The sequence below is a fragment of the Callospermophilus lateralis genome, chromosome 19 (assembly GCF_048772815.1).
Source record: "Callospermophilus lateralis isolate mCalLat2 chromosome 19, mCalLat2.hap1, whole genome shotgun sequence".
NCBI classification, from domain to species: Eukaryota; Metazoa; Chordata; class Mammalia; order Rodentia; family Sciuridae; genus Callospermophilus; species Callospermophilus lateralis.
The window spans coordinates 33,298,695-33,323,833 of record NC_135323.1 but is presented as its reverse complement, the minus strand read 5'-3'; the positions used below and the strand labels follow the sequence as shown (position 1 = coordinate 33,323,833).

Below are 25,139 nucleotides of genomic sequence, written 5' to 3'. Positions count from 1 at the left end.
GTCAAACTACTTCTAAAAAATAATAAATGTTTTTAAAAAAGTAAATCTAAACAATGATAACAAAAAATTATGCTGGGGTCACTAAGTTCTCTAGATCCCTTTTCTCCCTTTCTCTTGGAGCTTCTGAGGCAGGGGAGCTACCTCCAAATAGAACCAGCAACTCCCTGAATTATGGAAGCCGAGGAGGACTCACTGAGGCTTTAGGACTTTCTGTGATAAATTCACCCACCCTTAGCAGCTGAAGAGCTTCTGGCTCATATTCCCAAGGCTAGTGACAGCTGCCAGAAAATAATAAAATACCAGCGATCTCTACTTTTTAGAGATAACCCCTGTGACCTGTGAAGTCACCATGGAGCACTGTAGAAGAGGACTCCCAGAGCTCAGCACATAAAGCAGTACATGATTGGTCAAACTACATCATGGGCTTGTTATTGTCATCTATAATAATTCCCAGGCACATCAGAGATGAGGACCACAAAACTAGTCTAGAAAAAACATGGAAAAATCACTCTACAAGACAGAGTGTTCCAGCTATTCTGTCCTTAAGAATGAGTATTCTTTGCCTAAAGGACCCAATTCTGCTTTAACAATTAAACCTCCCTAACACAGGTTCTCAGTTGGGGAAGCTGGCAGGTATTTTCTGGGGTAGCCAGAGTGATGGGGGAACCCCAATGGCACAGGTGCCACACATGGAGAAAGAATCCTCTATCCCACATGTTCTCACATCTGCAAGGGTAAAAATACCAGTTGTGTTATTAGCACAGATTTCAAATTTTCTAGCAATGCAATTATGACATAAAGCAAGAGATGGATGGTCATGCTATGATTTGATAAGAACTTCACCAAAAGTTTTCATCAAGAGAGTCTGGTACTCCTGATGGTGAATCTGTGCATGGCACTTAGTCGACGTCAAGCAGCATTGTAAACAGCCAGGTGCACAGCGCACCTGTGCACACATGCCAACACCTGAGTACTCCATATCCTGGTGCAGCCTTACCTGGTGGTTTCCACACCGAAAGTGCATTTCAAACCCCTTTCATTTTATTCCTGAGATAAGTTACAGTCAGGTCAATATACTGAATTTTGTGGGGGGACAGGACATGGGACTCAACACTAGGCATTCTGCCTCTGAGCTACATACATCCCAGCCCTTTGTTTTGTTTTTGAGACAGGATCTAAGTTGCTGAGGCTGGCCTTGAATTTGCAATCTTCCTGCCTCAGACGCCTGAGTAGATTATAGGCACGAACTATTGCACCTGGTGATACATTGACTTTTTTTTTCTTTTTAATTGACTGTCAAGGCAGGATATATTTTCTTTGAATTTTAGATTTCTGGAGGGGCCTTCAAAGAACACTTGCTTTCTGATAGAGTTGCAAACCCCTGCCCTATAACCTTAACACAGCTTCACCTGCTTTTCTGTAATTAGAAAGGTGGCACTGGGGGCTGGGTTGTAGCTCAGTGGTAAAGCGCTCGCCTAGCACGTGCAAAGCCCTGGATTCAATCCTCAGCACCACATAAAAATAAAGAAAGAAAATAAAGGCATTGTGTCCAACTACAACTAAAAAATAAGTATTAAAAAAAAAAAAGAAAGATGGCACTGGACATCAGATTCAGAAGTGGACCAAAAGCATCACTGGTCAGAGAGGGCATCATCAGCGGGATTGTGCCATGCTGTAATGACTGAATCCCACAGAGCGCATTTTCTTCTTACTCTTCTAAAATGCAAATAACAAATCCTATAGACTGTTATGCAAGTCATTCCAAGATTCAGCTGGATGAAGTGTATATATCTGCAATCCTAGCTATCCAGGAGAGCTGAGGTGGGGATATCAGGAGATTGAGACCAGCCTGGGCAATTTATTAAGTCCCTGTCTCAAATTTTTTTAAAAAATTAAAGATAAAATGGGCTGAGGATGTAGCTCACTTAGAGAGTGGTTCTGGCTTCAATCCCCATATCATTCCAGGGTTCAAATTGTTCAATATAAGACTTCTACAAACATTATTGAATGTCATACCATGAAGTTCATTTCCTCTTAAATCATTCTTTTCTTACCTTGTTTCATCTGTTGAGCCTTTTACTTTGTTGCTAAGTTTGAAAGTCTCTAAGATTTTGTCTTCTGGGAGAGATGGCAAAGGAACAGGCATCAACTAAAATGAAAAACAAAGACATTTTAATTCTAGCTGCCAGCTCCATGTTCACTTAAGTCTGGCCAAGTGAATGGCCAAGAATGAGACTCAAAGCAAAGCCTCTTCCCCTCACTCACCTTTCCAGGAAGACCATTTGCTTTAGAAAAGGGGTTTTCTGAGTGTATAGTAGGCTGGACTTGGCAGCTGGCACCTTCAAATGATAGGCCATTTTCTTTTGGGTTGCCATCTGCACCATTAGCACCATTTAAAGTGATAGGTTCTTGAAGCTCATGCTGAGAAGCCTCATCATCTTCGGCTTCTTCACCAGCAGAGTGAGAGCTCGTCACTGTATCCACACCATTCTCCTTGGCCAGGCCCTTTGTTTCCTCATCAGACTCTTCGGATGACTCGGCACCATAGGGGACCAGCACACTGGAGCTCAGCTTAGATTTGCCATTCATCACTGGCTTGGAGCAGGATTCACTCGGAGAGATGGGTTTTGCTACTTTATTAGAAATTGACATCGTAGATGTATTCGAGGTAGACTGTATTGCAGAAGAATTAGTAATGGTAGAAGAGGGAACAGGCTTGTTAGGAGCCTCCAAAGAATTACTGTGAAGATTAGGCTGAGACTGACCTTGGCGAACAGGCAACTTGTTGTGAATACTTATGGTAATTTTTTGTTTCTTGGGATGTTCTGGAATAACTGAGGGCCTGTTAACTGACCAGTTTTGAACAGAAGTGGAAGCATTAACAGGACCAGCCCTGTTGACACTGGGATTTCCATTAGGACTTGACATGGAACTGCTTGGTGTTTCCTTCAATGGCCCAGTTCCATTCAAGTGAGGTGGATTCTGGAAGGAAAAAAACCATACTCATGTCAGTGCTCCAAGAACATGGTCCAACTTGGCTGAGGGCACTTCCCATGTGGGCCTTATTATAACTTATAGATTTCACATGTCTAGAAATACCACTCTTTCATCTGCTGCAACCTACATACACCTTAAAAGGCCCACTTTTCTGACAATTACTTAATAAAAAAACAAATATGTTTGCCAGATCACAATCCCCAGACCAAATTCTTTCTATTTCCCAGGTCACTCTGAGAAAATCACACATTCTCCTCAGCTGGGTTTCCTGGGAGGCCCACATCACAAAGACAAAAGTACCAGGAAGCAGGAATCACCACTGGCCTCAAAGCTAAGGCAGGCTACAACAACCCTCACTAGACAACCCCAGCCACCAACCTGTGTCATCTCCCGGTTCTACTTGTGCAGGTTTATTGCTCCAGGTTCCCACTACTGGTGCTAAATCCCTGTGAGGACCTGGATGAAAGCTGGTTTACAGATGAAATCATGTTGGGCCTTCACAATGTTTTCTTAAATATTTGAATTAGTTGTTATTTTAACATTGGAAGGTTTCATGGTAAAAACCAACCCAACAAACAATTTAATAAACCAATTACAGCTGTTCCCTTCCAGAGTCATGTACACTCTGGTTTTCCAAAGCCCTACTGTCAACTCTGAAGAAGAGCCCAACTCAGAAGCCAGCTGCCTGCCCAGTTCACAAAGGCATTGGATTCTACTACTACCTAATGTCCTTTTTTTTTTTTTAAAAAAAAAAAAAAAAAAAAAAGCATCTAACTAGAAAATCTGATAATTCAAATTAAACTCAACTGGGAAGCTGTAGAACACCACAACACCAGTGACATGGCTTAGTCCCAACAGGCTGCTCACAATTTCCTGTGAGTCTGGCAAGTCAGGCCTCATTCTGCAGACTGCTTCATACAACAGAGGTACACAGCAGTCCTCCTGATAGGACCATCAGATGCAAGATCAAATTCAAGTGGACAGCAGACATAAAATGCCACATACCTAAAGTAGCTACATGGACCCTTTGTAAAAGGGTCACTTTTCTGGTATCCAACATTAAGAACCCAAATATCTTACTCATGGAACAGGAGTCCACAGTGGGAGTTGACATTTAAATATACTCACACCCATACCATCTTCTTGATCATTCTATTCATGCTAAAGTTTCTGTATACTTGCCATTATTTTGTAACAAAGGGCTTGAATCAACTTTAACAAGAGATTTAGTTGTGCATGAGGACATAGCAACTACTGCAATGTTAACTTGAGGGTTCAAGGGTACATTTTTAAAATTAACATAAAAGTTATATTGCACCTATGAATGTTACCTTTATCAGATGAGAAGGAAGCTGTGGTCCAATAAACCCTGGCGTTGTGGCCTGCTTGTTGGTAACAACCCGCTGACTAATTACTGGGCGGGGAGAGGATTGGCCCGGGCTATGGGTGGAATGAGTAAGTTCACCTCCATTTTTCACATCATGGGACCTGAGGACAAAGAGTGATATGACTTAGGGTGAGGAAGGACATCTCCTTAGAAGAAACTCACTTACAAATTCAACAACACTTAACACCTTCGAAACTAATGGACAAAAGAGTGCTTTTATGTCACTCTGTACAGAGCTATACATGTTTTTTCCTTTAGGTCAATGTTAGTTGCTCAGATCAGGACACAACAGGGGCAACTGGGTAATTAAAATGGCATTTTCCAACACCACCTCCTCAACCTTGCCCCTCAGCAGCAGCTCCCATTCTATCTAGCGGCTGGATCATCGCCGCCCCCCACCCGTTTTCATTCGTATTGTTGGTTTTCACCAGTATTTAGTATTCCTAAAGCATAAAGGGGCGGGGGGCTTTATTAAAAAACCACTCTCAATTGAGCATGATGGCACACATGCCTATAATCCCAGCACTTCAGGAGGCTGAGGCAGGAGGATTGAAGTTCAAAGCTAGTCTCTGAAGCTTAGCAAGATCCTTTCAAAAAATTTTGAGGGCTGGGGATGTGGCTCAAGCGGTAGCACGCTCAGCCTGGCATGCGTGCGGCCCGGGTTCGATCCTCAGCACCACATACAAACAAAGATGTTGTGTCCGCCGAAAAACTGAAAAATAAATATTAAAAAAAAAAATTTTTTTGAAAGGCTAGGGATGTGGCTCAGTGTTTAAGTACTCCATCCCTGGGTTCAATCCTGATACCAAAAAAAAAAAAAAAAAATCACTCTCAGCAAGAGAATTGCAAGTTCAAAGTCAGCCTGGGCAACTTAGCAAGACTCTGTTTCAAAACAAAAAAATCAGCCGGGCACAGTGGCACACACCTGTAATTCCTGTGGCTCAGGAGGCTGAGGCAGGAGGATCGCGAGTTCAAAGCTAGCCTCAGCCAACAGTGAAATGCTAAGCAACTCAATGAGACCCTGTCTCTAAATAAAATATAAAATAAGCTGGGGATGTGGCTCAGTGGTCAAGTACCCCTGAGTTCAATCCCTGGTACCAAAAAATAAATAAATCAATCAAAAGAGCAGAGGATGTGGCTCAGTGGTAGATTGCTCCTGGATTCAGTCATTTTGTTTTTCCAGTACTAAGAAAAACAAAAGAAAAATTACAACTGTGTAATATTTCAACACATGGCTATCTATGATCATTTTGCTACTGTTGGACATTTTAGGATATTCTTAATTGTCAGCTATTAAAAAGGGACACCTTGAGGGACGGAGTGCTAGGCCAGCCTGCTCAATGCCCTGGATTCCATTTCTGGTATTGCAGAAGAAAACAATAAAAATAAATAAACAACAACAACAAAAAACAAAACAAAACAAAAACCCAAGAGGCACACTGGAGCATGCATCAGATTTCTGCAAAAAAATGGAACTGATAAGTCAGATCTTACAGCTATAACAGGACAGCCCCGAGCACTGGTGCTAGTGTTGGCCCAAGCTGATACTTGACTGGCAGCCTAAGCTCAGCAGTGGGGTGATGCTGGCTGTGATCACAAACGGTGCTCAGAGATCCCTTCCCAAGGCCACCCACTGCCCTCAGTGGCCCCTGGCCCACTTGTTTTGCCACCAGCAGCATAAGCTACCCTTCTAAATTGTCATCTTTCCTTTTCTCTCTTTTAGTGCTGAGTTGCCAAAAGAGCTGGAAACTAAGGCCAACTCATAATCCATACTCAAAAACAACCTGCTCACTCTCCAGGCCATTGGCAGAGCTAATCTTCAAACTATCATTAGAAAGAATAAATAAATAACTTAAAATTGGCTAGACATATTGGCCAATTTTAAGTTAATTACTACTCAGAAGGCCAAGGCAGGTGAATTGCAAATTCAAGGCCAGTCTAGGCAACTTAGACCCTGTCTCAAAATAAAAACTAAAAAAGGCAGGGGATATAGTTCAGTGATAGACTGAACTCCTAAGTTCAATCCCCAGTACCACCAGAAAAAAAAAAGAAAAAGGTGGCGGGGGTTGGGAGGCTCAAAACTTGAATTTAAATATGTTGATGAGAGGAAAGAAATGGTGGAACAAAAAATTTAACAACTTGTTTTCATGACAATACCTGATATAAAAGAGCACATAAGCTTGTTGGCTGAGTACCGATCTAATATCACTGGTAGATACAATGGAATCATTCATTTGATACCAGAGGCCATTACTAGCCTGCAAAAGAGTCAATAGAGAGATGAGTTATAGTTACAAGAAACACAGTCAAGAGACATTAAAGAACAACAGGTTAACCTAAGTTTCACAGGTTAACCATTTAAGTTCCACTTTTTACTCCCAAGAACACTAGAGCTATCTTTTGGTACATATGTGAAATAACTGACTAATAGCAAAATCCATACAACTTACTTTTATGTAACAGAAGTAATGGCCAGCGTGGCAATTAAAACCAGTGTGCACCAGCACTGCATACAGAACATAAATAATTGGTTCTCCATTTGGTTGAGACATGTATGGACGAATATCAAGATATTCAGGATATTTCACATCCTAAACAGAAATGAGAACAGGAAAAAAGAATGTCATTTCTAAAGAAACACACCATCCTTATATTCAAGTGCAGAACATTTAGAGTGTCCTGGAAGAAGACTCAAAGGATACTGCATGCTGTGATGCTACAGCAAAACCCCAATGCATTTAGCCACCTTTTCAAAGGACACAATTAACCTAGAAAACACCTGAACCTAAGAGCATTGAAGGCAGCCCCTCTGTCTTTTATTTGCCTTCAACAAGGAAGAATCAAGGAAGGATCCACGTTCTGTGAATCCATCAAATCTACCAGACAATAACAAAATGACAACTCTGGACATTAATCACAACTTATTTTTATTTTAAATAAAAATAATTTTGGAATATATTATTTATTTCTCTTGCATGCTGTTGAATTTTTTTACCATATTCAAATTTCAGTAAGTGGAAAGAAAACAGGAAAATTCAGTGTACTGAAAAAATCAGAAAATAAACAAGAAAATGAACTAAGATCTAACAGGGACATCTTTGGATTTCAAAATATACAAGCTGTCCCTGTATCCCCTCATTACCATGGATACCAAAGAACTGACTATGAAGCCCAAATGCAGATAACAGTTACCAATTTTATCACTAGAAAGTCCAGCCAGCTGAAGCGTACATTAAAACACACACAACTCATAAGCACATTGTCCAAACTACTGGCACAATTATTTGATCTTTTTTTTTCCCCCCAGCTATCAAATGCTGGAAGAACTCAGAAAATTGATCTAATGATTATTCACATAGGTCATTTATAACCTTTAATAGTTACCAACACGTAAGCCTTGTAAGGTTTCTCATAAAAGATTATTAACATACCTTAGCAATTTTTCCACCAGTAAAATTTGCAAAGCGTTTCAGAGAAAGTGTAAGAACATTAGAAGATCTATGTATAGTGAACCTCTTTGAAGCTGGAACCATCTTTTTACACCTTGAAACACACAGAAACAAACGATTAAAAAAATATGAATTTTTCCAGTGTTTTAGTCTTAGTTTTTTTCTACAACATCCTAAATGAAGATTCCAAAATAAGGATACTAAGATGAGAAACACCAGCACCTTGAATCAATAGTGAAAATATTAAATTAAAAATACCAAACTGCCTAAAAGCATGAAGGTAGGAAAAATAGGACAATGCCAAAATACCAAGCCATGTAGACTACCAATAGATTAACTCAGGCTGGGGGTGTTGCTCAATAATGGAGCACTTGCCTAGCATGAATGAGGCTCTGGGATTCAGCCCCCAGCACTGAAAAAATGATAATAATAAAAAATTTATAAAAACTTAAAAGCTAATAAGAACCAGGACAGTGGTGTACAACTATAATCCTGGCAACTCAGGAGGCTGAGGCAGGAGGATGGCAAGTTCAAGACCGGCCTCTGCAACTTAACAAGAGCCTGTCCCAAAATAAAAAGGGTTGTGAATGTATCTTAGTGGCTAAGCATCCTGGGTTTAATACCCAGTGTTAGGTCAGTGGCATACCACCCTCCCCCCAAAAAATTTTTTTTTTTAAGCTGGCATAGTTCTGCTACAGCAGATAGCAAACCCTATCCAGATATAAAAGGAGCTGGGTTGTGGTTCAGTAGTAGTGTGCTTGCCTGGCACACGTGAGACACTGGATTCAATCCTCAGCACCACACAAAATAAATGAAATATTTTGTCTAGATATAAAAGGAAAAAAAATAAAGACTAGAAATTTAAAACAGGAGAAAGTGCCATAGTATTGGCGATAAGGGAGCCTTCTCTCCCCACCCCCATAATAAATATATAATGAAAAAAAGATTTCCTATATTACCTGACTATAAAATAGAAATCTACTTAAAACATATGAAAGCAGAGCCTTCTTAAAACAGGCTCTTTTTACTGCCTGGACAAATATATTACTGAATAATTTAAATTAGACATTACCCCACACTCTGGGTACTGATAAAAGAGAAAGTGATCCTTAGCTCTTCTGAGAGTAAGTGACCCCCACTCTATTCTCAACCTTTTTCTAACAGGAAAGTCAATGAAAATGCTGCTTGACAAACTGTTATCCCATGCTGTGAGGTCCTGGGAGAAGATACTAATGTGTGGAGTATGGATGATATTAGCTTGCTTTCTCCCATCCAACTGGCCCCAGAGTAAGGTGCCAGTCCTCCAAAGGCACAAAGCTGCACATCTTGAAAGAGTGGAAACATTATACATTCCATGTTCTGGCCTCTAGTGGACAGGGAAACAGCATCTCTCCAGATGGCATTAAAAGCTTAAGGCAGGGCTAGGGTTATAGCTTTAGTGGTAGAGCACCTGCCTAGCATGTGAGAGGCACTGGGTTCGATTCTCAGCACCATATATATACAAATAAATAAAGGTCCATTGAAAACTAAAATAAAGGGGCTGGGATTGTGGCTCAGTGGTAGAGCGCCTGTCTAGCACGTGCGAGGCCCTGGGTTCAATCCTCAGCATCACATAATAAATAAATTAATTAATTAATAACAAAAAATTTTAAAATAAATAAACAAGAAAATTGAGGTATTATGTCCAACTACTTCTAAAAAAATAAATATAAAAAAAAAAGAAAACTAAAAGAAAAAATTAGAAGGAAAAAAGCTTAAGACACGGGGCTGGGATGTTGGCTCAGGGGTAGAGTGCTTGCCTAGCATGTGTGAGGCACTAGGTTCTCATCACTGTGATCCTCAGCATCACATAAAAATAAATAAAATAAAGGTATTGTGTCCATCCATCTACTACTACTAAAAGTATTAACAACAACAAAAAAGCTTAAAGCAGCTTAGTGAGCCATTTGAATGCACTAAATTCTTTCAAGCCAAGTCTCCCTGCCACCCGCACTGTAACAGCCAGCAACAAGAACTAAAAAAGTTACCACCCATCATACTTGCTGCACTTGTAGGAGTTTTCTCCATCCAGCTGTTCTGGTTTCACAAACTGCTCCAATGCCTTATTAACACTTTGAGCAGCCTGGGAGAAAAAAGCATAAAGACCATATCACTACACACCACCACAGGTTGAAAAACAAGAGCAGGAAGGAGGGGGAGGAAAAGAGAACATGTGAGCAGAAGACTCACACAGAAAAACAAATATGAATTTTTATGTAAAAGATGTTTTTTTACAATGATATCCACATCTTCACACCAAATTATTTCTCCTTCCATTAAAAATACAGATTAAAGTAAACAAAAATAAATAAAGAGGTTGCTAACCACAGCTTTATTTAGAATAGCATAAAAGTGGAAAACAGCAAGGAACTAGATAGGTGAATTATGGTATATCCTCTTACTGGACCACCACAAAACTGCCCAAAGAACACACTGATGTGGAAGGTTCTCCAAGCAGAATTAAATAAAAATAGCAAGTGGAAAAACAGACTAAGTCATAATCCCACTTCTATGAAAAGGACGTCATCTATTCTGGAGCAGTGTATATATCAAACTACTAAAGAACTAATTATGAAAGGTAGGTTTTACATATATCTGCAAAGCTTCTTTTTATCATTAACATGTATTACATCTGTAATCAGAAAAATGAAAACTCAAGAATAATTTAAAAAATAGGAGTTAAAATGCAAGAAGCAAAACAGTTTCTAAAAAATAATAAACATCTAGACTGGGCTTGTGGCTCAGTGGTAGAGCGCTCGCCAAGCACATGCAAGGCCCTGGGTTCGATCCTCAGCACCACATAAAAATAAATAAAACAAAGGTATTGTATCCAACTACAACTAAAAAAATAAATATTTAAAAAATAATAATAATAAACATCTAAGTTTGGCTAATACAGGGATCAAAATTTGATTTTATAAGATTTCTTAAGTGAAAAGTCAAAAGGTAATAAAAAGACTTTAAACTTAACCATCAAAATAATTAATCAGGGGCCTGAGGTTGTGACTCAGCAGTAGAGTGCTCGCCTAGCACAAGCAAGGCGCTGGGTTCGATCCTCAGCACCACATATACATAAATAAATAAATAAATAAGCAGATAAATAAATAAATAAATAAGGTGATTGTGTCCAACTAAATACTAATCGTATTTTTTTAAAAAATAATTACTCAATTTACCTTTATCTCCAATGTTATGTCAAGATATGGATCAAAGGTATCTGATACGCCCTTGCAATTTAAACACTTGACTGAAACAAAAATAAAATGCAAAAGATAAGCAAAGGGTATTCATCACATCAGTACCAACTATGAAATGACAGACTATAAATATTACTTAAAAATAAAAGAATTAAACCAGTAAGATTTTTACTCTATTAAATTGGGGGGAAAAAAACTAAGTTAATACTTGTTGGAATATAAACTGGTAAAAATCTCTTAGAATGACAACATGCCAATAATAGAAATTAAAATACACTCTATGACCTAAAAAATGCTAATTTTAAGAATTTATCCTGTATATACTTTTACATAAACACAAAGGAATGTGTGCATGAATGTTCAATGAAACACTGATGTAATAACAACAAAACAGAAACATAAATATCGATCAATAGAACAAAATTAATGAAATACTACTGAAATTGTGAAAGAGTTTGTTAAGACTTATTTGTGCTAAAATATAAGATCTATAATACTTAGAGAAAAATGAAAGTATCATACATGGTATGCTCCCAGTTTGTTCACCCTTAAGAAATTACCAGAAGGCTAAACTACCAACTGGCACAGGGTTGCCATTAGGTCGGGGAGATTGGAGTCAGGGCTGGCCAGGAGATCTACATCATTAGCCCTTTCCTACTGTCTGCATTTTTAAAAACACATGCATGTATCACTTTATCAACTTTCAAACAAAAGTTTACCTCTAGATCTTAGGTATCCTCCAAATATCTGACAAACAAGTGTGGTAGCCTGGGTATGTCTGTCTAATCTGAAAAATAGTTAAAAAGTGACATGATAGAAGAATTATGCAAAAATTATGCTATGACTAGATTTTAAAAGCATATACATCTATAAAGGAACAAGATTCAAAAAGACCTCCAACCCACCACCATACACACACACACAAAAGACCTCAAGATATGTGGCAGCCAAAAACTAGCCCTTGCCTGACAGATACAGTGAGGGTTTGGGGATGAGGACAGAAGGAGCTATATTATGAAGGGACTTTGAAATCCAGGCAGGAATTTGGCCTTGCAACAAAGAAAAGAAGATACTGTCAGCAGGTTTGTGACCCTGCACCAGAAGAATGACATAAAGGCCTAGATCAGCATGCAAAGGGAAATGTACCAGGTGTATGTGGGCAAGTGCAGGTGGGTTATGACTGTTTTCTATTTGTCTCCCCAGTCTTCCTTCATGTCTGCATTTAGGTTTTAGGACAAAGCTATAAGAATTCATAACTGACCAGAGAGAGAGAAAGAGGCAGGAAACAAAGACTTGTGAGTCTAGAGGTCAACAAAGAAAATGTTAGAAACAACCAGGAGAAGCAGGTAATTTTAGATCTGCTAAGGTGCACCATTACGCAGAAATTAAACTATGGCAAGGCCAACATTCATTTTCTGACACTTATAATTGAACAAATTAAAACTGTTATAACAAGTACCTTTCTAAATTACAATCATTTTAAAATAATGCAAATCAGGTGGGGAAAAGTCAGGGGAAAGCCAAAAGGTAAAGTAAACAGATCTGTATAACAGATTTTTATGTTGTAACAGATTTCAACATAAAAGGCAAAACTAAATTCTGATAAGCCAGGGACACAAAACGTAGAAACAACTGATGTTTTATTTGACTTACTTATTGCTCCCATTCAAACATGCTTTTTGCATAGCATCAACAGTATACTGAAGAAATTCATGGGCATCTTCTTGGTTTCCAAAACGAAAATGCCTAGCTATACCTATAAAATTTAAGTAAAGATGAGGCTTTATATCATTATATATTATATCCCTAGGCTATACCACAAAAGGTTATATCTTACAATATATTCATTAGAAAAATCCCTGAATAATTACTTAATGAGGAAGCAACACTAACACAAGCTGCCTTGGTAATAGCTAGGACCACATACTTTCACAGAGATCCAACAGGGGATGCAGTTTCTTAAGAGTCCAGAGCTGCTTCTTTTTTTTTTTTTTTTTTTTTTAATATATTTTTTTTTTAGTTGTAGATGGACACAATATCTTTATTTTATTTATTTATTTTTATGTGGTGATTATTGAACCCAGTGCCTCACGCACACTAAGCCACAATCCCAGCCCCAGAGCTTCTGCCTTTATCAAGTCAATAAAATTATACTTAAATAAAATCAACATTGGCCATATTTCCTCAAAAGTTTGTCTAAAGTATTATGTTGATGCACACAATTTTAAATATGGCATTAAATCTCCAGAAGAGAATCCATGAAAAACATAAATATCCAACCACTCTCAATTCTATCCAATGACCAATAGAACAAATTGTATTTTCAGTTGCACAGTAATATTTTAGTCCTACTTTTCACTAAGCAGTTGTAATACCAAATTATTTTAAAAATAAAAACAACACAAATTAAGAAATCACAATGAAACATTATATATTGAATTTTACATGTATGAATGTGCATAAACATATATTACCTCAGATCATGAAATCTGCTAATATTCCACCAATTTTGACTTATAAAAATGGCAATTTCTTGATTCAACTGTAATGTGCTTTATGGATGTATGTATACATACAGAACACAAACACAATGAGGGGGTTTTTTATTGGGTTTTTTTGTTGTTGTTGTTTTGTTTTTTGTTTTTACATTGGGGATTAAACCAGAGGGACTTTACCACTAAGCTATAGCCCCAGGACTTTTCATTTTTTATTTTGAGATAGGGTTTTACTATGACCTTGCTAAGTTGCTGTGGCTGGTCTCAAACCTATGATTCTTCTATCTTGGCCTCCCGAGTCACTTGGATTATAGGCATGCACCACGGCTCCAGCCAAGAGCAGTGATATTTTCTTAAAGACTATGTTTAAAATATCATTCATGCCTACTACAAATTTATGTATAAAAATAAATACAGGGCCGGGTGCAGTGGCACACACCTGTAATCCCAGCTGCTCGGGAGGCTGAGGCAGGAGGTTGAGAGTTCAAAGCCAGCCTCAGCAAAAGCAAGGCACTAAGTAACTCAGTGAAACTCTGTCTCTAAATAAAATACAAAATAGGGCTGGGAATGTGGCTCAATGGTTAAGTATCCCTGAGTTCAATCCTCAGTACCAAAAAAAATAAAAAATTAAAAAATAAATAAGTAAAGGTACAAACAATCAAAACCTGCCCTGGCTAAAATTCTGCCAATATCCAACAATGTTTTAAAGATTTCTGCACTGTTTGTTCTGACCTGTCAATAATGCTAAGAACCAATTAAATCTTCAGCAGCTTTTTAGGAGAAAGGATTATAGTTTCTCACTATATACTTATGCACCCTTATAATTACCCAGCTAGATACCAGATTAAAAATTAGTAGGTTTCTTAAAATTTTCACTCAGTTTTTAGTATTACTTGATTAAATAAAATGAATATATATTAAAAGTGAATTTATATTAAAAATGAATATGGGCTGGGATTGTGACACAGTGGTAGTGCGCTTGCGTAGCACATGTAAGGCATTGGGTTTGATCCTCAACACCACATAAAAATAAACAAAACAGGGGCTATAGTTGTGGCTCAGCGGTATAGCACTTGCTTAGCGTGGGTGAGGCCCTGGGTTCGATCCTCAGCACCACATAAAAACAAATTATAAAATAAAGGATTGACAACTACAACTAAAAAATAAATATTAAAAATAAAAAATAAAACAAAGATATTATGTCCATCTACAACTAAAAAAGAAAATTTAAAAAATGAATATAAAGTTTACTACAAAAAGCACATAGAAAGTACAGAAGAAAATTTCATTCAACCTATTTAAAATTTTAAAATTAAGTGGAAAAAGAGTAAAGTGTATCCATAAATTTGTTACACTGAGTAGTCTAAATTTTTCTTTGAGACTAATTACCTTAATTTTGACAACTCCTGTCACTAAGTACAATGTATTATTTATCCACCAAATTAAAACTAATTAAAATTAAAGAAACCTGTGGGATAATATCAAGAGTATTCCAACTATCTGGAAGAAAAAAGTCTCAGGAAAAAGGTAATAATTTTATAAACAAATTGAGTTTCAAACAATTTAAAATTTGTTTATATTAAACTGAACGCTTATTATATTTTGCATTAATATTTCAAATTAATTTATACAATCCAGGCATAATAATTCATGCCTGTAATTCCAGCTACTTTGGAGGCTGAGGTAGGAGGATCACAAGTTTAAGGCTAGCCTCAGCAATTTAGTAAGACACTATTTCAAAAAAAAGTGGGGACTGGGGAATGTAGATCAGTGGTAAAGTTCCCCTGGGTCTGATCCCCAGTATCAAAAAAAAAATAAAACATAAAATGTTTACATAGTATCATAAGTAGTAACAAATACATAGTAAATGTTTAACCCAAAATTTGTTATTAAAATAAGACATTGCCATGTATGATAAAAATATGTGTCTGTTTTCTAATACTTCAGGAACCCTTTTTTTTTTTTTTTAATCTTAGGCCATGAAGACTAGCTAAAAGTCAGGCATTGTGGTACACACCTATAGTCCCAGCTACTCTTTTTTTTTTTTTTTTTATTTAAATATTTATTTTTTAGTTTTAGGTGGTCACAATATCTTTATTTATTTATTTTTTTAATGTGGTGCTGAGAATCGAACCCAGTTCCTCACACATGCTAGGCGAGCGCGCTACCATTTGAGCCACATCCCCAGCCCCAATCCCAGCTACTCTTGAGCCTGAGGTAGGAGGATCACTTGAGCCCCCAGAAGTTCAAAGCCAGCCCAGGCAATAAGAATCCATCTAAAAAAAAAAAAAAAAAAAAAAGCAAAAAAGACAAATAACTAGCTAACTAGCTAAAAAACACTGATATAAACTATAATAGTTAATACTTACGCCGCATCTCATTGATGACAAACATTGGTTTAATTACATCCCCAGGATTGCTGAGTGCCTGGGTAATATGCGCTTGCATTGTACACATCATGCAAAATCCTTCTGCATGACCTGAAAGAGAAATGTTAATCCTCCATATTAGTAAAATAAGACTATATAAGAAACTACAAATAAGGGGCACACTTCTGAGATGAAATATCAGTAACAGCTACTGTGTGTACATTGGGTTATTTTTATCCATTTTTATTTAATTCTCTAACAAATCAAAGCAATAAGTATACATTGGCTGTATTTTACGAGAGAGGAAAAATGGCTCAGAGTTAAAAATTTGCCCAAGGTCAGACATATAATCAGACCCAAATCATACCCTTTCAAGTTTTGAAACTTGTACTGGAAAAACAAGAATTTTTTTCTTATACTACCATTTGTCTAAACTGGTAAAAGAATGTTTCTCACAGCAGGGTTAAGAAATCTCTATATACATATTTTGGCTTTCTTGGTCACATATGGTAGTCTCTACTGCATTTTCTTCTTCCTTTTTTTTTAACTTTAAAAAAAATGTAGAAAATGATTCTTGTTTCGTGCTAAGTGGTGCTAACCAGCATATAGTGGATAGAGGCAGATATGTTAGTAAACATCCTACACAGCACAAGATAACCTCACACAGCAAAGAATTACCTGACCCAATGTCAATAGTACTAAGGTTGAGAAGTTCTGCCTAAATCTTCCCATAATCTATATAATTAAAGCTTAAAAGTCTTGAAAGAAACAAACTATTTCCAATAAACTATGTCCCACAACAAAGCTCAAAAATATATACAGGAATAAATAAAATCCAGCACCCAATATAAAATTCATGATGTCTGTCATTCAATCAAAGAGTATAGGGCATATAAAGATGCAGGAATGACCAGCAGTAAGGGAGGAGGAAAAAAAGACTCCAAATATGATATAGAATACAGAATCAGAAAACAATAACACTAAAAGATATTATGCACATATTAAGATGTTCAAGGAAGTGAAAAATGCAAGAGCACATTAAAGAGAAGCATATAAGTAGATCCAAATATACCTGAACAGTAGACTATGAGGTAAAATATATACCAGAGGGGATTAATAACTGATTAGACATTACAGAAAAAAGAAAACATTAGTGAACTGGAAGACATTCATTATGACACACAGAGCAAAAACAGTAATAGTAACAAAAAGGTAGGTGTGCCAGTGAACTGTGAACAATTTCAAGCTGTCCATAATACATGTTTGACTGGCATCTGAAGGTGAAGAGATAGAACAAATGTCAAAAAATAATTATCTACAAAGGGAAAGAAAGCACAGGGAGGTATTCAGAGTGATGGAACGGTTTTGTATTCTGATTGAGGTGAGGTCATGGCTTACATGAACCTACATGTGGTAAAATTCAAAGAACTTGGCTGGGCATGGTGATGCACACCTACAATGCCAGCAGCTCAGAAGGCTAAAGCAGGAGGATCGCAAGTTTAAAGCCAGCTTCAGCAACTTACCCAGGTCCTATCTCAAAATAAAAAAATAAAGAGGATGGGGGTGTGTGGCTCAGTGGTTAAGCACCCCTGGGTTCAATCCCTTGAACAAAAAAAAAAAAAAAAAAATCAAAGAACTTTACACCAAAAATGTTATTCTGTGAAGTATAAAAATAAGTTTTTAAAAATGACCAAAAGTTGTTCAGATGTGATGGAAACAGTGAAAGCACAGAACTAAGAACCTCAACAAACCCCAAGCAGAAGAAATATGAAGAAACCTACAAAAAGATCACTCAAACTGTTTAAGTGATAGAAATATTAAAAGCAGCTAGAAATAAAAAACATTATATATAAAGAAACAAAGGGAAAAGTATAACAACAGACTTTTTGTCAGAAGCCACATGGGTTAGAAGACACTGCAGTAACATCTTTCAAGTAGTGAAAAAAAAATGATGATGCCCACATCCATCACAAATGAAAGTGACAGTTCCTCTTCTGGGAAGATGGCATAAGGATAGTTTTCTCTGCTCCTCCTGCCACATACAACAACAATAAACAAATAAACAAAACTCTGAATATTTACATACAACAAACATAAAAAGGCTGTGAAAGTTAGTGGGGAAAAAAAGACAGATACACTAGGGACCTCAGGACTCAGTGGCAGTAGTTCCCTGATTTTCATTGTGCTTCAGATATTCCAGACTTGGAGCTGAAGAAGTAAGTAACCAAACGCACAAAGCAAACCCCAAAGAAAGCTTGCCTGCTCTCTTGCCAGCCAAGGAAAAGGAAAAGGGCAGCCCTGCTTTATAAAAGAAAACTTTAGAAATATTATTCTATTCTGGCCTTTGTGTGTACACATGTGTATTTTTTCTGTAAATGACAGTGTTGTGACACCTTTAAAAACTTTTCTGTTTGGGGAAGAGACTATCCCTTCCAACTCTTAAAAGACTAGAAAGGGCTCAGCCAGGAGCATGCCATTGCTATGCAAATTAACAACCCAGAGCCATCCTCCTCTGGTCTGTATACCTCAGGAATCATTATTCCTGTTCATTAATCATCCCAGGATCAGATCCCAGGCAACTAAGGACCACCCATCTATGGCTCTGCACCTACCCCAACTATTAAAACTAGCCAATGCAAACTGTTCACCCTGCCCTGCCTTGCCTTACTTGGAAACCTCAATGAGGGCTTTGGCTTAATGATTTTCCCTCATTCCTGTCTTTATTCCTCTTAACCACCTTGGTATTTTTCCCACATAGCCCTGTGTGGCATGCCATGCCTCCTGTATCCCAGGGGCTGTGAATATAATCATCTTTATTTTCCTGGGCCTCTCCTGTATCTCCTTCTAAGGCTGAACCCAAATAACCATCACATAAAACACCACCAAGCACAGCAAACACTACATAAAAACTATTGCCTCACCTCTACCCATATTGCAAAGGCCAAGTGAAGGGCCTAAACTTCCATTCACAGGACTCTAATAAGGCACCCCAAAACACATCCAGTGGGTTATTGTTAGAGAAGAAAGATTGGGGGCTGGAACTTTCCCCCATATTAGGTGCTAGTCCCTTCCCCACCTCACAGTGGCCATGGAGACCATGTGAGGACCATCCTCAACAACTAATGAAGAGGCATTCCTCTACCTGGCTGCACAGAGACAGGACTTTCACCATCACCCAGTGGTAACAAAGCTACTCCCACTGCAGTGTCAGTGGAGACCACGCCCACGCGGGGACTTGGAACTTCCACCAGCAGCAACTGAAAGCCCTAATCCCCACGTTGGAAGCTGAATGGGAACCTGGGCTTTTTTCTACCTTGGCATAACTTCACTTCCTCTGCCTAGATATCTTAGGGAAAGCGAAAACAGAGTTAGTTAAGACCCCATACATCAAAACAAAATGTAAAAATACTCAGGTTTCAATTGAAGAAAAGTAAAATAAAAGCATTTACCACTCCAAGAATCTATCAAACAAAAATTGTAACATTGCCTCACATGGTTTTAAAGGTATGTTAGGGAAATATTTAAGAAAATTGTAGAGCTGGGGATGTAGCTCATTGGGAGAGTAATTTGTCTAGCACGTAAGGGTCTGAGTTCAATCTAGAAATGTAAAACAAACAAACAAACAAGATAAGGAGAGTGACTATGTATAATATAATACCTAGAGCAACCAACTACAAAAATAGCTAAACAAAGAGATATACTCAAAACATGATAAATAAATCAAAATGGAATTTTGAATATTTCTAAAAAATATTCAAGTAACCGAGATGGAGATAGGAGTAAGAAAACAGATATTAAACAAAAACAAAGGGAAAACAAATATAAAATGTCAGACTTAAGCCCTGATACATCAATAATCATCAAGTCCAAATATTCTAACTATACCTGTTGAAAGCCACACATTGCCACACAATGGTGGCCACCCCTATGATCCCAGCTACTCAGGAGGCTGAGGCAGGAGAATTGCAAGTTCAAGGCCAGCCCAGGCAAGTTGGCAAAGATCCCATCTCAGGGGAAAAAAAAAAAAAGATTGGTGGTAGAGCACTTGCCTTGGATGTATAAGGCCCAATACTAGGGGGGAAAAAAGAAAAAATGACACAGATTGACAAAATCAATTTAAAAACATGATCTAACTATATAAGAAACTCAGTTCAAATGTAATGATACAGGTAGGCTAAAAGTAAAAGGACAAAAAAAGACATGCTATGAAACATCAATCAAAAAAATAAACAAACAACAAACAAACAAAAACCCAGGAATGTCTATGTTAACATCAAATAAAGCAGACTAGAGAGCAAAGACCACTACCAAAGAGAAGGACATTACATAATATAAAGGATCAACCCATTAAGACACGGCAATCATAAGTGTACCTGTATCAAACAGAACTGCAAAATACATAAATCAAACTCAGATATAACTGAGTGAAAAGAAATAGCCACATTTAGAGATGGAAACCTCAATTTTTTTTGTCAACAACTTATTGAACAATTCAACCAAAAAATGAGCAAATATATGGAACTCATTTTTAATCAGTCACCAGATCTAATCAACACTTAAACAACAACTCCACTCACCAAGAGTGAAATACACATTTTGTTTCAGATACTTACAGAACATATACAAGATAGACCATATTCTGAGGCATAAAACAAACCTTGAAAAATTTAAAGTATGCTCACCAACCACAGTGGAATAAAAACCAGACATTGATAAGTGAAAGATAATAAAAAATCTCCAAATACCTGGAAACTAATTAACACATATAAATAATCTGTGGATCAAAGAGTAAATCTCAAGGGAAATAAAAAAATACACTGAACTAAATGTAAATTAAAAGACAACATATTTTTAAAAATAGGGACAGAATTAAAACAGTGCCGAAAGGGAAAATTTTAAGTTTACCAACATCAGAAATGAAATTTCTGGGGATATCAACACAGACCCTGTAAATATCAAAAGGGTAATAAGGAAATTCTATGATTAACTTTACGCACATAAAGGCAACTGAGAATAAATGGACCAATTCCTCAACAAAGCAACTGCCACAATTCACCCAAGAAAAAATAATTTGAGTAGTCCTATACCTATTTGAATTAGTACTTTTAAAACTTCCAGAAAAGGATATCTCCTGATCCAAATAGTTTCACTAGAAAATTCCAAACATTTAAAAAAGAATAAACAGCTGGGTGTGGTAGTGCACACCTATAATCCGAGCAGCTTGGGAAGCTGAGACAAGGGGATCACAAGTTCAAAGCCAGCCTCAGCAACTTAGACAGACCCTAAAAGCAACTTAGTCAGGCCTTGTTTCAAAATAAAAAATAAAGAGGGCTAGAGATGTGGCTGAGTGTTTAAGTACCCTGGGTTCAATCCCTGGTACCAAAACAAATAAATTAATTTAATTTAATTTAAAATAAAGAATTAACATTAAAAAAAAATATAAAATCTCTTCCAAAACACAGAAAATGAGTTAACATATCTGACACCAAAACCAGACAAAGACAGTACAAAAACAAAATTACAGACTACTATCTCTCATAAGTATAGATCTAAAACGCCCTGAATGAAATATAAGCAAATAAATTGGGCAATATATATGAAGAATTATATACCATTATCAAATAGAGTTTATTACAAGGCATGCAAAGATAACTCAATATTATACAATGTAAATTACCATATTAACAGGCTAAAGATATCAGATGATCCTATCAATTTGATAAAGAAATCATTTGACAAAAATCAACATTTGCTCACAATAAAAAATAAGAATCAGAAAACAGGAGTGGAAAGAAATTTCCATGAGTTGGTAAAGAGCATCTACCAAAAATCTACAGTTGCTGGGTGCAGTGGCACATGCCTGTAATCCCTAGGGCTTGGGATGCTGAAGAAGGAGGATCATGAATTTAAAGCCAGGCTCAGCAACTTAGCAAAGCTCTAAGCAACTCAGTGAGACCCTGTCTCTAAAATACAAAAATGGCTGGGGTGTGGCTCAATGGTTAAGTGTTGAGTGCCCCTGGATTCAATCCCCAGTACCCAAAAAAGAAAAAAAATCTACAGCTAACAAGTTGAATGCTTTTCCCTATGATCAGGAAAGAGTCAAGGGGTCTGGGGTTGTAGCTCAGTAAAGAGTACTTGCATAGCATGTGTGAGCACTGGGTTTGCTTCTCAGCACCATATATATGTTTTGTTTTGGTCTGTGGTGCTAGGGATTGAACCTAGGGCCTTGTGCATGAGAGGCAAGCACTCTACCAACTGAACCATATATCCCCAGCCCTCTCAGCACCACATATAAATAAATAAAGACCCATCAACAACTAAAAAATATTTCAAAAGAAAAGAGTTAATGCTTTCACTACACTTATTGAATCAAGTGCTAGAAGTTCTGGCCAGTGAAATAAGACAAAAAAGGAAATATGTATGGCAAACAGATTAGTAAAACATAAGTATAAGTAACACTGTCTATATTTGTATGGCTTGACTAAATATGTAAAAAAATATTCAAGAAGGGGCTGGAATTGTGGCTCAGTAGTAGAGTGCTTGCCTGGCATGTGTGAGGCCCTGGATTCAATCATCAGCACCACATAAATAAAAATAAATAAATAAAAGATCCACTGATAACTAAAAGAAAATTTTTAAAAAATTTCAAGGAATCTACCCAAGATGCCTAGAATAAATGAGTTTAGCAATGTCACCAGATAATTATAATTCAAAAAAGGAGTAGAGCCAGGTGCAGTGGCACATGCCTGTAATCCCAGGGACTTGAGAGGCAGAGGCAGGAAAATCACAAGTTCAAAGCCAACTTCAGCAACTTATTGAGGCCCTCAGCAATTCAGCAAGACCCAGTCTCTAAAATAAAATATTAAAAAGGGCTAGGGATATGGCTGCTCAGTGGTTAAGCACCTCAAGTTCAATCCCTGGTACCGAGAGAGAGAGAGAGAGAGAGAGAGAGAGAGAGAGAGAGAGAGAGAGAAGTAGGTATAAATTAACAACAACAAAAAATTACAGAAAAAGATTAAAAAGGGAATGAAGAATAAATAGGACAAATAGAAAATGAATAGCAAGATGGGAGATTTAAACTAAATCCTATCTATTATCTCACTAAATGTAAATTACTAAAAATTCTAAAGTAAAAAGCAGGGGCTGGGGATGTGGCTCAAGCGGTAGCGCGCTCGCCTGGCATGCGTGCGGCCCAGGTTCGATCCTCAGCACCACATACAAAACAAAGATGTTGTGTCCGCCGAGAACTAAAAAATAAATATTAAAAATTCTCTCTCTCTCCCCCCTCTCTCTCACTCTTAAAAAAAAAATAAAAATAAAAATAAAGTAAAAAGCAGAGACTTACTATTGGATAAAAAAGCAAGATCAAATAATAGGCTGCTTATAAGAAATTCATTTTAAATACAGACATAGGTTAAAGTTGAAAAGATAAAAAGAATATGTTAATACTAATCATAAGAAAACTGGAGTGACTGTATCTCAAAACATGCTTCAGAGTAAAAAATACTATTTGAGATAAAGGAGGTCACTTCATAAATGATAGATGAGGTCATTGAGAAGGCATAACAATCATAAATGAACAAGATTCAAAAGAGTACAACAAAATAAGCTATATTCTTTCTGACAGAGCAGAAAGAAACAAATTTGCAAATATAGCTTATTTCAACACTTCTCTCAAAATCTGATATAACAAGTAGGGGCTGGGGATGTGGCTCAAGTGGTAGCACGCTCGCCTGGCATGCGTGCGGCCCGGGTTCGATTCTCAGCACCACGTACAAGCAAAGATGTTGTGTCCGCCGATAACTAAAAAATAAATATTAAAAAATTCTCTCTCTCTCTCTCTCTCTCTCTCTCTCTCTCACTCTCTCTTTAAAAAAAAAAATCTGATATAACAAGTAGATAGAAAAACAGGACACAAAGGATTACCTTATAGAAATTACAACCAATAGTAGCAGAATACACATCCTGATTAAGTATACATGGAACATTTAGCAAGACAGACCATGTTCTGGTGCATAAAACAAAGTTTAAAAGAATTCAAACATTGAAAAAGATATTCTCTAACCACAATGGAATAAAACTAGAAATCAATAACATGACAATTTCTGGTAAATCCCCGAATATTTGGCAACTAAATATGAAGTCCTAAATAATCACAAGAGCAATTAGAAAGTTTTTTTTAACTGAAATTAAAACATATCAAAACAGCACGTACAGGGAAACAGCACTTATCAAAAAGCACAGGGAAATTTATAGCATTAAACACACTGGAAAAGATGATCTTAAATGCATCTAAGTTCCCCACCTTAAGTAAGAACAGTGTATTTCAAGAAAGCTACACAGGAGAATTTTAAATGTTCTCACCACAAAGAAATAAAAAGTTTTTGAAGAGACAGATATATTTACCCTGATTTCAACATTATGCAATGTATACACGTATCAAATCATCACATAGTACACATAAATTACAGAATTTTTTTCTGTCACTTAAATAAGAAAAAAAAAACTAAAATGGAGAATATTAAACCCAAAGTAGGCAGAGAAAAAAGAATAATAGTAACAAACATCAGTGAAAGAGAAGACAGAATAACCATTAAACCAAGAGCTAGTTCTGAGAAAATCCCAGTCAAACTGGATTTTCTTTGAGAAAATCCCAGTCAAACTGGGATTGTGACTCAGTGGTAGAGCGCTTGCCTAGCATGTGTGAAGTACTGGGTTCGATTTTCAGCACCACGTAAAAATAAATAAATAAAATAAAGATATTGTGTCCATCTACAGCTAAAAATATTTTTTTAAAAAAGTCTCTAGTCAGGGGCTGGGGTTGTGGCTCAACTGTAGAGCACTTGCCTAGCATATGTGAGACACTGAGTTCAATTCTCAGCACCGTATATAAAATAAATAAAGGTCCATCAACAACTAAAAAATAAATAAATAAATAATTTTTTTTAAAACTGTCTAGTCAGGAGGCTGAGGTTGTGGCTTTGGCTCAAGCAGTAGTGCACTTGCTGGCATGTGTGAGGCACTGGTTTCGATTCTCAGCACCACATATGAATAAATAAAAACAACTATCAACAACTAAAAAAAAAGTTTCTAGTCAGATTGATTAGAAAAATGACAGGAGACTCAAATGAACATTGGGAATAATGACAAAGAGGAAATCACTACAGACCCTAACAAAGTTAAAAAGAAAAATAAGAAAAATAAAA

General features: G+C 37.0%; 1 protein-coding gene across 3 annotated transcripts in view; it reads right to left on the bottom strand.

Moving 5' to 3' along the window:
• Usp42 (ubiquitin specific peptidase 42) overlaps positions 1-25,139 on the bottom strand; it is a 48,289-nt gene that overhangs the window by 8,042 nt on the left and 15,108 nt on the right. For all 3 annotated transcript variants that reach the window (XM_076840226.1, XM_076840224.1, XM_076840225.1), the window contains 11 exons: positions 15,934-16,044; positions 12,723-12,825; positions 11,789-11,856; positions 11,049-11,119; positions 9,873-9,955; positions 7,816-7,927; positions 6,835-6,975; positions 6,542-6,642; positions 4,329-4,485; positions 2,266-2,982; positions 2,055-2,149 (listed from right to left, as the gene is read on the bottom strand). In XM_076840226.1, coding sequence (XP_076696341.1) covers positions 2,055-2,149; positions 2,266-2,982; positions 4,329-4,485; positions 6,542-6,642; positions 6,835-6,975; positions 7,816-7,927; positions 9,873-9,955; positions 11,049-11,119; positions 11,789-11,856; positions 12,723-12,825; positions 15,934-16,044 — 1,759 coding nt within the window. The remainder of the gene's footprint in view (positions 1-2,054; positions 2,150-2,265; positions 2,983-4,328; positions 4,486-6,541; positions 6,643-6,834; positions 6,976-7,815; positions 7,928-9,872; positions 9,956-11,048; positions 11,120-11,788; positions 11,857-12,722; positions 12,826-15,933; positions 16,045-25,139) is intronic.